At 38.0% G+C, this 15,606-nt stretch overlaps 2 protein-coding genes across 2 annotated transcripts in view; one reads left to right on the top strand and one right to left on the bottom strand.

Annotated features, from left to right (window-relative positions):
* Positions 1 to 5,028, bottom strand: part of lmbrd1 (LMBR1 domain containing 1) — a 104,668-nt gene extending 99,640 nt beyond the window's left edge. Inside the window, exons 1-3 of the mRNA XM_034682403.1 lie at positions 4,928 to 5,028; positions 2,248 to 2,424; positions 157 to 220 (exon numbers count right to left, since the gene is read on the bottom strand). Of these exons, the coding sequence (XP_034538294.1) occupies positions 157 to 220; positions 2,248 to 2,424; positions 4,928 to 4,993 (307 nt within the window). The 5' untranslated portion in view covers positions 4,994 to 5,028. The remainder of the gene's footprint in view (positions 1 to 156; positions 221 to 2,247; positions 2,425 to 4,927) is intronic.
* A 7,407-nt stretch (positions 5,029 to 12,435) lies between these two features.
* LOC117812114 (collagen alpha-1(XIX) chain) overlaps positions 12,436 to 15,606 on the top strand; it is a 182,440-nt gene continuing 179,269 nt past the window's right edge. Inside the window, exons 1-4 of the mRNA XM_034682727.1 lie at positions 12,436 to 12,659; positions 14,431 to 14,505; positions 14,997 to 15,081; positions 15,226 to 15,326. The gene's annotated coding sequence lies outside the window, so the exon portion shown is untranslated. The remainder of the gene's footprint in view (positions 12,660 to 14,430; positions 14,506 to 14,996; positions 15,082 to 15,225; positions 15,327 to 15,606) is intronic.

Here is a 15,606-nt window from a genome sequence, read left to right as displayed (position 1 = left end):
CTGTTCAAAAACAAGCTCAGCTCAATACAAGAGTCTTTAAAGGGCTTACAGAAAGAGTCAGTTCTGGAGTAAATCCTCACCAGTTATGATTTTGTATACTTACTGATTTCTTATTTACACTGTTGTAAACAGATAGAAACATATAGATGTACTTACTGTAGTAGCCATACAGCACAGTGTCTTCAATTTGGCCTCTGGTCTCATTGTTTGCTGCCCAATCCTGGATGAAGCCAAGGGTAAAAATCCATGGTAAAGTTAGAGTCAAGTTCAATAGTGAAAGGATGGAACAAGTACAGTGATCAATGAGAGGATGCATCAGTTAGATGAAGGATTACAAAGCAGGAACAATGACTATACAATAACCTTATTATCATCTTCCGCAGAGAGAGAGGTAGTGGTGTGTGGTGTACTTTCTGGATCTGTCAATTATTTGATTACCATAGTATGATAGGCATTAAAGAGAGAAAAATACACAATGCACTGCCTGATGATTGAACCTGAGACCCTGGGGACGGTAAGGTCATGCTCAACTAGCACCGTGCATGCAGCCTGTTACAGTCGCTCCTGTTCTTTCATTCTTCTTCCTGATTTTTCTTCTCTTTCTTCATCATACTTTGTCAGATTTTTCTCTGGTAGTTTGTTTAAGTTGTGACTTCTTTTGGCCTCCTGTTGGAGAGAGTTGTGGACTGTTTTTCACAATGAGACCACCAACTTTAACTTTTACTTGCATTGCTGTTGCCCGGCAGCCCGGCTTTGTTTTTGTTTTTAACTCATACTCAGCTGGTTGAGCTGAAGCCGGCTGGCTCATCGGCCGAACGGCTGGATATTCCTGTAGATCTCTGGAGATTTAGGACGCATAGAGGCAGAGGAGGCATAGAGCTACGAGGAGGAGAGCTGGTATAAGAAGACGAAGGTTTATGGAGAGGAGATAGAAGCCGTGTCTCTCCTCTCTCATCATGGGCAATGTGAGATCTCTGGATAATAAGGTGGACAAGCTAACAGGACTAGCCAGGAGTCAGACGGAGTTTCAGGAATGTAGCATGTTGTGCTTTACAGAAACGTGGCTGCATCAGGGTAATCCTGACCACAACGTGTCCATCGACGGCTTCCCGACTGTCCAGGCAGACCAGGATAGCAGCGAGAGCGCTGTGGGCCTCCAACCATATTATCTGCACAGGGAGATCTCACATGTCATACTGGTAGCTGTTTACCTGACTACGGCGTCCAACGTTCTCAACACCGCCACAGCCAGACTCCAGACAGATCACCAGAGTGCCCTCTTCCTGATCTCCCGGGACTTATTGTCTATAGAGCAACTGTAATGACCGAATTTCCCCCCCTGGGATAAATAAAGTATTCCTGATTCTGATTTTGATTCTGAATGCATGGTAATAACAATGCTCCAGCAGCTCTGTATCGCTTCCTTCATAAAACTGTAAAAAGAGCATGATGCAAAAACCTGACAAGAGAGGGAGGAATAACTCAAAGCTGTCAGACCTTTGCCTGAATCTATTCTTATTCATGCATAGCAAAGGTTTGGAATAATGTCTGTTGTAATAAGCCTATGTTTCATGCATTTAACTTAAAGGCTGATAAATGAAAAATAAAAGCTTTGAAAACGACTGAAAGTCAGCTATTGTTTTTATAAAGTAACAGCCTACGTCTCATCTCTGTCAGTTGTTGTATTGTCATGGTTTTCTCTGCTCTCAGTCATGCTCAGATGCTTTTTTTCCCCATCAGAAGTGAGGACTAACATTCCTTCATTGTTCCGTTTCCTCTTGTCAAACTTCAGCAGAAAGGTCATCACTTTATTCCTCCCTTCTTTGCTAATTTAATCTTGTTTTTATCACAGGATGTAATCATTGAGAGATCACACAACAAAGACATCATCGTTCGTTAAGTCGGAGGGATTATGTTGTTGATAAGTTCAGTCATAGGTAGGTGGCCATGACTAAATTCTGCAAAAACAATAACAAGTACCTCCCCATTCTGCATGAAGCAAATTACCTGCAGTTCAAATACAGACGTCATTACACACTTTGTTAAATCTTCAAATAGATAAATACGAATGCAATGACTTTGCACTGAAGAAATAATGAGCCAAGTAAAGCATTAAGCTTCAGAGCTGGACAAAGAACAGCTTCCACTTGATGTAAATCTTAAAGCAAAGTTCTAAGCTGCCTCAGGGAAGTCATTTACATTCTTCAAATAGATTTTGATGATGCTGTAATATGAACAGATACTAACCTTATAGGTGCCATTGGGGTACTTCATAAATGAAACAAGGAATATATCCACTGGCAGGAGTGCAGATGTTATCAGAGCGATGGCCAGTGCACATATTGCTGTGATGGTTGAAACCACTTCACTCTCCTGGCGACTTTGAAATTTGCGAATGTAGACCCAACAGAAAACCAGGATTATCTGCAGAGGGGGTAAAACAAAAAAAAGTGTTAAAATCAATAAATAAAAACAGTAAGAATACAATGAAGGTGTTCGCAAGCTCACTAAGATTGAGCTTAATAAGATTTAAAAGGCAAAAATGATGAAAGACTTTTGACTTTAATGAGAAAAGACAGTTATAATAAATAATGCAACCTGGTAAATGCTATCTTTGTTTGTTTCACATTGATCAGTGTTTCAGTGAAATACTTGGTTAAACTTCATCATGCTGTGTTCATGATGTTTACCCCCAGGCCTGATTAACACAGCTCACAAACTCTAGATTTAGAGTGTGTGTGTGTTTATGTGTGTGTGTGTGTGTGTGTGTGTGTGTGTGTGTGTGTGTGTGTGTGTGTGTGTGTGTGTGTGTGTGTGTGTGTGTGTGTTGATGATTTCCAAAAAGAAATACTCAAACCAAAGTGTGAACAACAAGTAGGGACTTATAAACTGAGAATAGCCTGACTGCAAGTGCTGTGAAAACAGCTGATCTGATTATATCATCACACTCCCTCCTCCCGCTTTAGTGTTAGAGTGAGAACACACTCTCTGGTATTGTTGAGATGAGAAGTGATGGTAATGACAGAAAACTGAGCTTTTATATGTTGCAGAATTCACAGAAAACGATGCAGCTTTTCCAAAAGTTCCTAGAATGGATCAACGAATCAGCTAATATATTTACTCTGTAGCTTTTTTAACATGAAAAGGACAAAATAAGAGACTTTTGTTGTCACAAACAGGAACATCATTAGACAGAGGCATAAAAAGGGACTCCAAAATGACAAGGTCATATTCCAGGCACACAGGCAGTAAGAAGTGAGGACACTGCTAAAACTAGTCCCTTCAGATCAAGGGCTGCCATTCACAGACAGGATCAATTAAAGGCCCGTAGCCTTAAGCCTCTGGCTGCTTGTTTTGTCAGGTAATGACGCAGGCTTTGCATCCAAATAAGAGCCATTGAAGGGTTTGTTAAAATAAAAGGGCTGCAAGCCGTGAGTGGGGAAGCAGAGCAATTTATTGGCATCTAGGCATCCTTCTTGGCGGCCTTTTGGTACAGCCACGTGACTCTCTGAATGACAGCTGGGGTAATGAGCGCTGAAACAGGCAGGAGATTACCCAGTTAGCTGACCAAGTTCAAAGCTTTTTATTTAAGTAGGAGAAAACTCAGGACAGACACAAAAAGACTAAGACCTCAATTTAGAAAAATACAAGAGGGATGGCACTTATTCTGTACGTGTAGTTGGATCCATCTCCAAAGAAAACATGGTGCTAATGACATTAATCCTGCACTTTACCTCTTAGGGACACTTTGTATTCTTCACTTGAGAAATGGTAAATGGTAAATGGTAAATGGACTTGCACTTATATAGCGCTTTTCTAGTCTTTCTGACCACTCAAAGCGCTTTTTTTACACTACTCGTCACATTCACCCATTCATACCCATTCACTCACTGATGGTAGAGGCTGCTATGTAGTGAGGGACCATCAGTGTTAGCTAATCTCATTCGTTCACATTCACACATCTCTGAACAACAGAGGGAGCAATTCGGGGGTTCAGCGTCTTGCTCAAGGACACTTCAGCATGTGACCGCCAGAGCTGGGATTTAACCGCCAACCTCCCGATTGACAGACGACCAACTATCAAAACTAATCAAAACAATAATACAGTGCTGGATCATTATATTGTGCACTTGCAATTTACAAATTATTGCATAAGTGCTATTATTGTAGGCAATGAGACAAAGTGACTTACATTGAGAAAACCACAGGTAAATAATGAGAATGCAATATATTTGCTGACCTAATTGTAGCTGTACTCTGGATTGAGGTCAGCTGCATCGTCTCCTTCCATATAAATAACATTGTTTATGTTACATCAGGGATACTTGACTTTGAAATGTCTTGTTAATACAAGACAGGTGTAAGCTTCATCTAAATAAATGCCAAAATCATCTTTCAGTATCTGATAGAGACTCAAGACATCACTCCAAATGCCTAAATTCGACAGCAAAGTTACATGATGTCCCAAATATCTGTGAACAGCAGCCTCAGCACTCTACCTCCTGTAAAGAGCATGCTTTTATGGAGTTGCATTTAGGACCCTGTGGTGAAAGCTAACTGAGTATAATGTGTTTCTGTCGTTACCTGGAATAATCTACCTGGAGATGTAAATACACCGTGTAATGAAGTAAGAATACCCGCTGATTTTGACCTGGTTTAATCTGCCACAGTTCCCAATAGAATAAAATATAACCCTACAGGTAAACTTAATCCCTAACTGAGCGCTTCCAACAAAACAACCTAAGTGTGTCACGGCTAATGTTAGCTTAAATCCAAAGCCAATTTTCGGCGTTAATACATCGTAGCCATCATGTCGTGTCTGGTAGCGCGTGAACCACGCGACCTCTTCACCTAATAGAACATTCAAAATACTCGTATGAAACTCCTCTAACTGAAAATGTAACTAGTTAACGGTGTACTCGCTTACCAAAAGTATAAAGGTGAAAATAGACCATCCGAGCACAGACTCGGAGAGCAACGACTGAGCCGCCATCTTCACTTCCTGCAATAACAAACCCACGTGTTCCGGGTGACGTCACCACGATGGAGAGGGAGCGAGCAGCGGCCGGTGACGTCAGCAGAGAGTCTGCAGAGTCCACTCGACATGCACACATAGTTTAGTTTAGTTTAGTTTAGTTTAGTTTAGTTTAGTTTAGTTAAGTTTATTTATTATTCATCGTGTCATGCACCATAAAGGTGCCCAGCCCATATAGACTTACAAGACACTACAAAAACAAAACAAAATAGGAGCAACAACATAAGAAGAAAAAGAAAAATAGAATAAAGAAGAGCAGTTACAGTACTGCACATGTCCAACAATGACATAAAATAATTGAAAAGCACAGTGGAACACTTTTGACAGTGACAACAACTAAATCAGACATAGAGTGTGCTCCTACGCTGCTGAACAGCATTTAACACAAACTGAGCAAACTGGAACACTTTGTGAGTAAACAGGAACTGAAGTCTATCTTCATCAGACATGGAAAACAAATCAGGACAGTTTTCTGATATTTTGTTGAAAAGGAGGCACCTGAGATCATGGTATGAAGGACAGTAGAATAAAAAGTGCATTTCATTTTCAACTTCCTCCAGATCACACAAGGAACACTTTCTCTCCTCCTCTGGAACAGAGTGGAAGCGACCTGTTTCTAATGTCAGAGGAAGGATACCACATCTCAGCTGAGCACATACAGACCTCTGAGCTCTGGTTAGGTTAAGAGTGATGTAAAGCTCAGTCTGATACATTTTTTTGAACGGACAATATGTTCTTAGTTTGGGCTTACACAGGACTTCTTCTAACCATTTGTGTTTGTAAGTGTCACATAGTTTTGTTTTAATGTGACTCACACTACAATACAGACATACTGTATGTTTGTGGACAATTACAGGAGTTTATAGCCTGTGGGGATCAAAAGTTTTTGAGAAAGAGAGAAATAATAACACTGCTTAATTTATTAAGGAAGTGCAGTCTTACTTCTACCACAGGTTATCCTGCAGAACCATCAATACACTGAATAATTCATAGGTCAACAAGAAAATCAGGGTCAGCTGTTTCTGAAGTTGAGGTATAATATAATTTATGACAAAAAAACTGATGGAAAGAGTAAAATATTCATTTATGTTCAAAGGAGGGGGAAATACCAGTGTATAGATACTTACATTTCAAGTAAGTCATGCAGTACAGTTTAACGAAAATAGATAATAATAATAATAATAATAATAATAATAATAATAATAATAATAATAATAATAATAATAAATCAATCAATCAATCAATCAATCAGACTCTATTAGACTTTATTTATAGAACTCTTTTCATACAATGAGATTGTAACACAAAGTGCTGTACATAAAAACAACTTCAAAATAGAATAAATTAAGAAAAAGATCCCACCCCCAGCGCCGACCGCAAACCCACCCCACAATCCTAAGGTTAAGAATGCAGTATGCAACAATAGTAATAAAAACAATTAAAAAATAAATAAATAAAAAATAAAAAGAAGTTGCTGAAGGAACTGAGGAAATGCTCTCATGATATCTTAACGAGGAAACACTGGAGGTAAAATAAGATGTTAAAACTCATAATAATAATAATTGTATTTCTATAGCACTTTCCCAAACAAAGTTACCAAGTGCTTCACAGAAAAAGAAAAATTACACAAAAATAAACAAAGAATATATATATATATATATATATATATATATATATATATATATATATATATATATATATATATATATATATATATATATATATATATATATATAAACAGGATAAAATAAAGGAACTCTAAAATACTAGAATGCATAAGAAGACATCCAGAATGAAAGAGTTTTACTATAGATGAATAGTAAAAGAAAAATCAAGTTCAATGTTATGAAATATCAAACTCATATCAATTTTATCAAATGTATGTCATTAATATTTTTTTAGTAGACCACCTACTAATTTATCTCCAATCACCAGACTTCAGAGGTTGAAGTAGGGTTTTACCAAGTTGACACAGCTATATATTATGTACCCATTTTCTGGGATGATGAGTTAACTTAAAGATTTTTTTTCCCTCAGGATCTCTGCTTAATGTCAGATGTTCATAACTCATATCAGAGTAACAAAAGCACAGAAAAAGAGAAAAATGTCATGGCATGTCCATTTGTATTTATTTTTTCTAGATCAACAGATAACTATCACTACAAAACAAGCTTTATCTCTAGATAATGAGAAAAATAAGCTGAGATCTTAAGAAAAAACACAGAAATGAGTCGCTACCAGGATAATAGAGTAAATAAAATGTGTGGATGCATATCTGCTTCTGTGTAATTGTTTATAGTACAGATCTACCAAGAAATTAGCTCCCAGCTAAATGTAGTGTAATACTGTATTTCCTCTCTTTGATAAATAATGCAGAAGAGGTATATAGCACTACATAAAGAACAGCATTGTAAACTAACCCTAACTGTAAGCCTTATCTGGGTCACCGTCCCTATCGACTTTTTGTCATCAGTTACCGCAAAGGACAAAATCACACAGGACAATGTAAGACAATGTTTACTTAAACTTGTGATGGCAAGACTCACACTGAGTAATTTTCCACTACACAAAAACTAATCTGGATCCAAAGATTTAAAGTTGCTGAAAAAGTAGAAATAGGTTACTTGAAATTAGGATGAAGTGCACCTGTAGCTATATTCTCCTCTGCGGAGTGGATCACTGGGGCAATAAGTTCCATCAATTATCAACCACAGAGGCCCACACCAGGAAACAGCAAGTCCCTCAGCTATGATGAATTCATGCTGTTAACCAGCTTAATGCAAAATTGCATTTTAATAAGGCTGGGAAAGTTTCTTTTTGCAAGAGAATATGACGAATTCTTGTATTTTCTGTCTTTCTTCTTGGAAAGCACTTCTACCCAAAATTGGTGACATTCATTGTACATTTTGGAGGTTGGAGATTAGCTCTGACTCTGGAGGATTAATTAATGTTGTAATTACATTTGAGGCTAAAATTTATGACTTCATTTTTATTACCATCTGTTTCAGGCACAAACTTTAATCCATATTTTATATGTGACATGTTTAATTAAATTTTCCACATATGAGCTCAGGAATATTAAAAACCAATATTGGTTTTTCTACAACCTTTATGCATTATATAATGGCCAATGCAGAGCTTCACAACATAACTGAGACCAATACAGTCAGATATCTGCTTGAGAAACCTGTTCAGGTGTTTTTTTGCTAAAACACTAGAGGAAACGTGAATCCCTGAAAGCCATTGCATGTTTTCATTTCAAGTATGAAAATGCATTAGTAGCATTTGCTTTCAAATTTTCCCAAAAAGTTTTTTTTAGAGGTAGAGCTTCTGTTTCATTCGGCAGGGGATCCAAACTTACACAGGGAAGGGATTTCAAACTTCTCCAGACTCTGTGTGAGGTGAAAAATCGGCTCATGTTTTCCGTGTATAGACAGATTCCACCCAGGCGCTCTCAGCATTTCTTTCAGCTCTAAAACAATTCATCCCCCACATGCTATTTGAATATAAAGAATTGTCTTTCACTTCATTTTCACATTTTCACAGTTGTGAGTGCACAGTGTCAAGAGGAGCCTACTCCATTTATGGAGTATATTATCCTTTAAATTACAGCAGACTAAGTGTGTGCACTCATGCGTCATCATGTCTGGAATTATTGAGATGAAATTAAATTATTAGTAAAGCAATTACTTTTGCAAGGGACACAGTCAAACAGTCCATGGTGACATTGAAGCTTTAAAGTTTGTGAAAGTGAAAATAATACTTCTGTATATGGTGCTGAGGGAAATGAGTCTGTGACTTGTTAATTAGAATGAAAAACCTTCACACCAGTTAATTAGTTGGTCAGTATTGGTTTGGACACTTTCTCATTCTACTCCCTAAAAATCAATAACCATATATCTGAACTTCATTTATTCCCCTGACTTTAAAATTTTTAATTAAACTAATGTAATTCGTTCACCACCCATTATTCACTTGTGCAGGCAAGGTAGGTCTACTTAATTCATGCAACCTTTCAAAACTGCAAATGCCTTTACCGTGCTGCTTGGCAACATGCCCTAATGGAAACCATGTTCTCTATTAAAAAAGGGCTTGCTGATAAAAGGCAAGGAATTGTCGAGATTTCTGTCAATCAATGGATGATTAAGGGGCTATATGACTTACATTTAATGAATGTGCTTCTTTTATCCTTCTCTAAACTTATAGCGATAGAAGTCAGCTGCAGGGGCTCCTGCACAAAACCCACTGATTCCCTGTTTTCCTCAGGGCATGATTATTCTGTTGCAGCTAAATTACAGTGTCAAATCCACCTCATATCCACTCTTTATTTTCTGGCATCTAAACCTGCTTTCTCACTCACACTGAAGAGCAAAAGAGATGCTGCAGGAGTTGTTCCAAATATGTCTAATAGCTATGGCCCTGACACATTTTCTCCCCAATAAAATGTGTCCTCTAATTCTGAAAATGAAAATGCACTGCCACGATCTAATAGGATGTCCTTACACTGATTGGATGAGAAAATAAATGGAGCAAAGGAGACAGTGATAAAGCACAGGGATTTTGGTTGGATCAAGAATGGGTGTATGTTGTTGTCAGTGTGATGTGTGATGGGATCATGTGAGGTTGGTTTGTAAATGTACAAGTCTAATCTTGTATGATTGAATCTGCACTTTAACCTCGACCTAATCATCTAAGTGATGTTCAGTGACCTCCTCTTGCTCTAACCTTGACTTAAACATTAACCTAGGGTGTGTATCATTTGCAGGTAAAGCAGCAGGCCATCACAGGTAAATTTATGTAAAATACCAAGTGAACATTGCACGAGAACATTGCTGAAGAACACCTTCTTTGCAATGTCATGCAAAGCAGGGGTTTGTTGCACGAACAGCAGATCCAAATACACAATTTTAAAATGACCAGTAGGTGAAACACTCAATGGCCTCCATCCAGGGTCCTGTCCTATTATCTTTTAATGATTTTGAAAGTTATGCATACTTTTATTTCCACATTATTGCAATGCACTTCATGCTGGCTTTTGGCAAGTTTCTCTTTCTAGTCTGCTGCTGGTTTAACTGTCGAACACATATCCCCCATTCCGGCTCCCTGTGCTTTTTATGACTCATTTTAAGATTATATTATTAACAAGGCTAGATCCAACCAATCTCTCAGCCCTTTTGAAATAACTTCTTTTATCCAGGACGCTCAGAACCACTGACCAGTTGCTTCCGGCTGTCTCAAGGTCTACATTGAAGCTCAGGGGGACCAAGTCTTTACAGGGGCAGCTCCAAAGCTCTGGAACGCCCTGGCTCAACATGTTTGGCTGTCCCCCACACTGCATGTTTTTAAATCAAACCTCAAAACCCACTTGTATTTCTCTGCTTGGCATAAGAGCTACACATTTAAACACAGTTCCTTTCCTAATGGTCTTAACACTTTTATTAATTGTAATGTCCTGTTGGCTTAAATCAGTTAGTGTTTCTTTGTGTTGTTTTTGTGCTTTTTTTGTTTGATTGCACAGCATGTTTGTCAGCCTCTGTTTGTTTTTAATATGACGTGTGATCTAGAAATAAGGCCATCAAGTGTTAAATATTGTTCTTTATTTTTAATTCAATATGAAATTGAAGGATAAATCAGCCAACAGAATTTTAATCAGCAAACCTTGGATGGTAGATTCATTGTCAAAGAACATTTTCAAGCAAAAATACCAAACATTTCATGGTTCTGGCTTATATGTGCTTTTTCTGCTGCTTTTTCTGATCTTAACTTGTTGAATGATTGAATATCTCTCAGTTTAAAACTTTTGGTAAGACATCACCAGACATTTCGACATTCTTGACTTTATCTAACAGTTTTAATTCAAATATTCATGCCTACTACCTGCATGGGCACCTCATTTGAAAATCTGTCTCACACCGCTGCATGTTTGAGTTGATATCAAAGAGAATCAGGTTCACACAGGTAGCCCTGTGAGGTAGCCACCAACTGATTTCCTTTCATTAACTTTCAAAAGATACTCAATTAAAAGATCATATTTCAAAAGCACCCCGCAGAACTTTAGCTGCAGGCCAAGCTGACATGTTATTGTATCTTTTTTATTCTTTATTCCTTTATATCAATGTACGGGAAACCTTCATGCCCAGGTGAGCTCACAGAAATGATGAACGAGACTACTTAATGGCTTCTGTGATTTTTATGAGCACATGAACATCAATGGTTACCTCTGCATACAGATTAGTGACAAACAGTGTGCTCTGTTTGTCTAGTGCTTAGCCATATGTCTGTTTAGTAAATGATCCAGTAAAACCGGCAGGTGTTTCGCCTCTAAACCCTTACAACAACAATGACACGAATGGCGTAATGCAGAATCAAAATGCAGAGATTAACCTGTTTCTATTCAACGCAAATGACTGCTCCCACAAAACAACAGTGTTTGCTGAGGTTACATATCCAGTGCAAATATGGAGCACACACAAGAAGAAACCGCACACACATATGCACAAACATTCATGACAAAGTGGCTCATACAGTGCATGTTCATTATAGGATTAGGGGCATTTACAATGCATTATGTGAACCAGAACAAAGTCAGTGAATGGTAGTGGTTAGTTCAAAGAACAGCTTTCTTAAGTAATTCAGTGTGTGAGGATGAACACTTGATTAACAATTAGCACACAAATTACAAAAACATTTTTAAACATACAAAATAATGCATAACATTTGAGGGTGAGTAGAAACACTAAATCCCAGGAGTCCCCAAGAACTCATTTAGTTTTTGTGCTATTTAAAAGTAGGCTTTATCACTCAGAGCAGAACTAGTCAGATCAATGAACTATAGGCTAAATAAGCTGCATATCAAACCAACACTTTTATTCCATGGTTTCTTTATTGGTTTTTTAATGCACAAAAAAATACAAAGTAGGTTCTGTGACAATTAACAGTAGAAACAGAGTTATATGACTGAAAACATCATTGAAATCCCACCCACCCCAGAACATTGATCATTTCACACACACCTCACATTCATACTTAAACCAACACTTTAACAAAGTCTACAAGTTAACTCACAGACTGTATACATATTTTGTAGAGCTTAAAGCAACAAAACAATAAACACACATTGCATGACAAGTGGCTTTTTAAAATAGAGTAAGTGAACACAGTAAAGGCCTGCAGGTAAATTGGCTGCTGTTGAGAACAATACAAGGTAATGGACGAGCCCATTGTGCCTTAATAGCACAGGTAAATCTAAGAATATCAAGATAAATATTCATGTAGAAATAAAAAGAACATGGAGAGAAAAAAAAGGAAAATTGTGCATAAAGAATAGGAATTTACTAGCTCAGCTTACACTCACACTTTTTGTAGTTATTTTTCCAAACAGCCAACAGGTGGTCAAACTGGGCTGGGTGAATTAATTTGTGACTGGACCATTTCCAATGGGGATACTTTGTGAAAAAAAACAACAACTCTAATTTCCTCCTGTAATAATGCGACATATTAATGTACATTTAAAGTAAAGGATATTGAAGTAAAGTTACCAGATATGTGTGTGTATCGCACTTAAAAAAAATTGAAAGACCACCCCCCCTTTGGAAAAATGGTTGCGTCCAAGCTGAACGTGGAGGTATGTGCGCACCTGGTGAGAACTGATATATTGGCATTTATTTCTGTGCACAATTAAATGTGACAACATTTGTATGACAATGTTGACACCATTCCTGCAGGTAAAAGTTTAAAGTGTTGGACTAAGTATTGTGAGTTACCTAGTGTTAACTTACTGAAAGTTTGCTAATTTAGCTAGTCAAATTAAGTGTGCATTCAAGTACACTGGGAATGCTCGGAATTCTCAGTAATAAAGTGACTCTTCATACCTGCTCGTAAGCTTTGAGTGATAACCATATACTTCTATACAGTCTATGGTCATAACAACATGGATACGTGAATGAATATTTATTATAATTGCTCAACTAAAGTAGTTTACTACGTGAGGTGAAATGCTAATGAGAACTACCCACCACAGTACTGTATTTGCTTTTGAACGAAACATGATTCAAAAATTGTGAATTAATTGGAAACTATTTTGACCATCAAACCTAATGCTTTTTGAGTAAGCCACTTGTCTTCCTATAATCACGTCAATTCTGTCCACTCAGCCAGTCAGGTTCACTTTTTAAGGGGCAGTCGTGTGAATCTTGTCAGTGGGAGTTCAAGCTTTCCATTTTTCTCACAGCACGTGAATGCACCTGGATTGGAGCATTGCATCCACTGGAGGGCTGCAGCATGTTTTCTGAGTAAATATAACAAGTGGGCATTGCAGCAAGATTTAATTGCCAGATATTAAAAGAATAACATTTCACATGTCCCAAAAATATGTTTGTTGTGGCCAGAAATTATAAGTTACCATGTTTGTTGCTCCTTTGCTCTCTTTGTTTAAACTACCAAAGTTGAAAGTATAATCAAGTTTAAACAACACTGATTGGTGTTTTCACACAGTAAGTGTGATATTTTACAAATGTTGGCTTTTTAGTTTTCATGAAATAAAAACAACAAGTTGAATTATTATGCAAAAAGGGTACAAATGGCAGCCAACCCTGTTATTAAAGAGCACTTTGTTTATCTAATTAAACAAAGGGTGCTTTAAGTGCACACCATATGAAAATCACAGGGATTTTAAAAAGCCCAAGAGCATTTTACATTTACATTATGCCTTTAATTTTTTCAGAGGGCAACAATCATGTAAATGTTATGTTTTAGGGTCACACACAGCATGACCATCTGTTGCTTTCCACATCCCCCAGTCTACCATGTTATCTGACTGTCAAGTGTCAGCTGTCTGTTAAAGCTTCAAGGCCATGCCATACTAGTAAGGCCTGGAGGCATGTACATCCTTCTTGTCATACATACGTCCTAAGGGAATTATGAATCTTGTATGCTTTAGTGGGTATGCTGTTTGTAGTATTTGTAAATGCAAATATTTAGTTGTGATTAATTAATAATAATGACGGTAGAAAGTATAAAGAGTACAAGAGGTCAAACTGATGGCCTATTTTTTCCTACTTTGTCAAGCAAATCCATTAAGCCCGCAGATCCTCAACTTTTAATGATACAACATGGAGGAAGAAGTCTTAGGAAGCTGCTGAGATTTTTGTCTCCAATTCATTGCAGCGGGAGTTGTGAGCTCTCCACACCTTTAAAAAAAACAAAACCCATCAACAGCAATGTCCCAGACAATCCACATGACCCCACTGAACTGTCGCCAACTATTGCCGATGAAATAGCTTGAAAACTTTTGGCAGCATGTGATTTATTGAGGATTGTAAGGGTGGTAAGACAGGAGCACGGGTCCTCAATTCAAGATAACAAATTACAGAGTGTCATTTTTTTTTTTTACGCAGGTTTGGCACTCACCCACCCGATCTGTCTTTGCCTGAGGAGAAGTGCCCAATCAACAGCATGGCTTCTCCATCACTGTGAGTAGTGGACATAAATAGTGAAAATGTGCAAGACTTCTATCAGTTGGCATTGATTTAGCTCTCAGAGTGTAAAAGGTAAAGTCCAGGCAGGCCACTGATCAACTGGAATCCTGACCTTACCCGAGTGATAAAGATCAACTCATTGTAATGGAGTCAATTGTTATTAATTACTAATCTTTATCTGTAATAATAAAAAATCAACATTAAAATCAGATTTTCTTCACTTGGATATTGGGACATGTCAGCTGTCATGACTCGGCTCTCAAGACATCACAAACCTGAAAATGTAAAAAGAGGTTGAGGTGTGTGTGTGTGACAGCAAACCATCATGTATGTTGCTTGGTGAGTGAAGGATGCATGTAGCATGTTATTATTACAGCTCATGTAACCAAACCAGGGTACTTTCTGTTCTTTTTAAAGCTTGACATGTTTCAACTGCAAACTTCCTGTAGTCTTCATCAGATGAGTCACATGATGTTGTCTGTCAGCTGATTTATAAAGGTTTGGTGGTCCGACCTGAGGCAGCAGGACGACCATGCCCCCTGTTTGACAGCCCATAGGACTGCATCCCAGGTATGTGACTGCATGTAGGCCCCCTCATCCAGGTTTACCTGATCCCTACTGCCTCCCTTATCTAACACTAGTATCTTTTGCTCTCTGAATGGATGACCATGGTCTTTTTCCCAGTCCATGATGTGATTTTCTCTGTTTTTGCAGCGGTCTGAGATGGCTGATTTTAGTTTTCTTGGTCCACTTTTCTTTTTTTTTTTAAAGACTGTTGGACAAGAGAAGGGGGCACGGTCATCCTGCTGATTAAGGTAAGACAACCAAACCTCTATAAATCAGCTGACAGACAATGTCACAACAACATCACAAAATAACCATGGTGTCACAGGGAGAGTAGAGAGGATGATAGAGAGAGAAAGTGTGCAGGTGTGGTGAAACCCCACCCACTAGTGACCTGACAAACACAAACAGAACCAGAAAAGGTGAACACAATAAGCAGGCCCTGCACAAGTGGGTGAACCGGTGCACCTCCCTCCATAGAAATGAGTTGCCAACCCAAAACCAGACATAACCTTCATGCTACCAGTTATA

This window comes from Notolabrus celidotus, chromosome 4, assembly GCF_009762535.1.
Source record: "Notolabrus celidotus isolate fNotCel1 chromosome 4, fNotCel1.pri, whole genome shotgun sequence".
Taxonomy (NCBI): Eukaryota; Metazoa; Chordata; class Actinopteri; order Labriformes; family Labridae; genus Notolabrus; species Notolabrus celidotus.
Note: the sequence above shows the minus strand (reverse complement) of the source record. Positions and strands in the feature narration are given on the sequence as shown.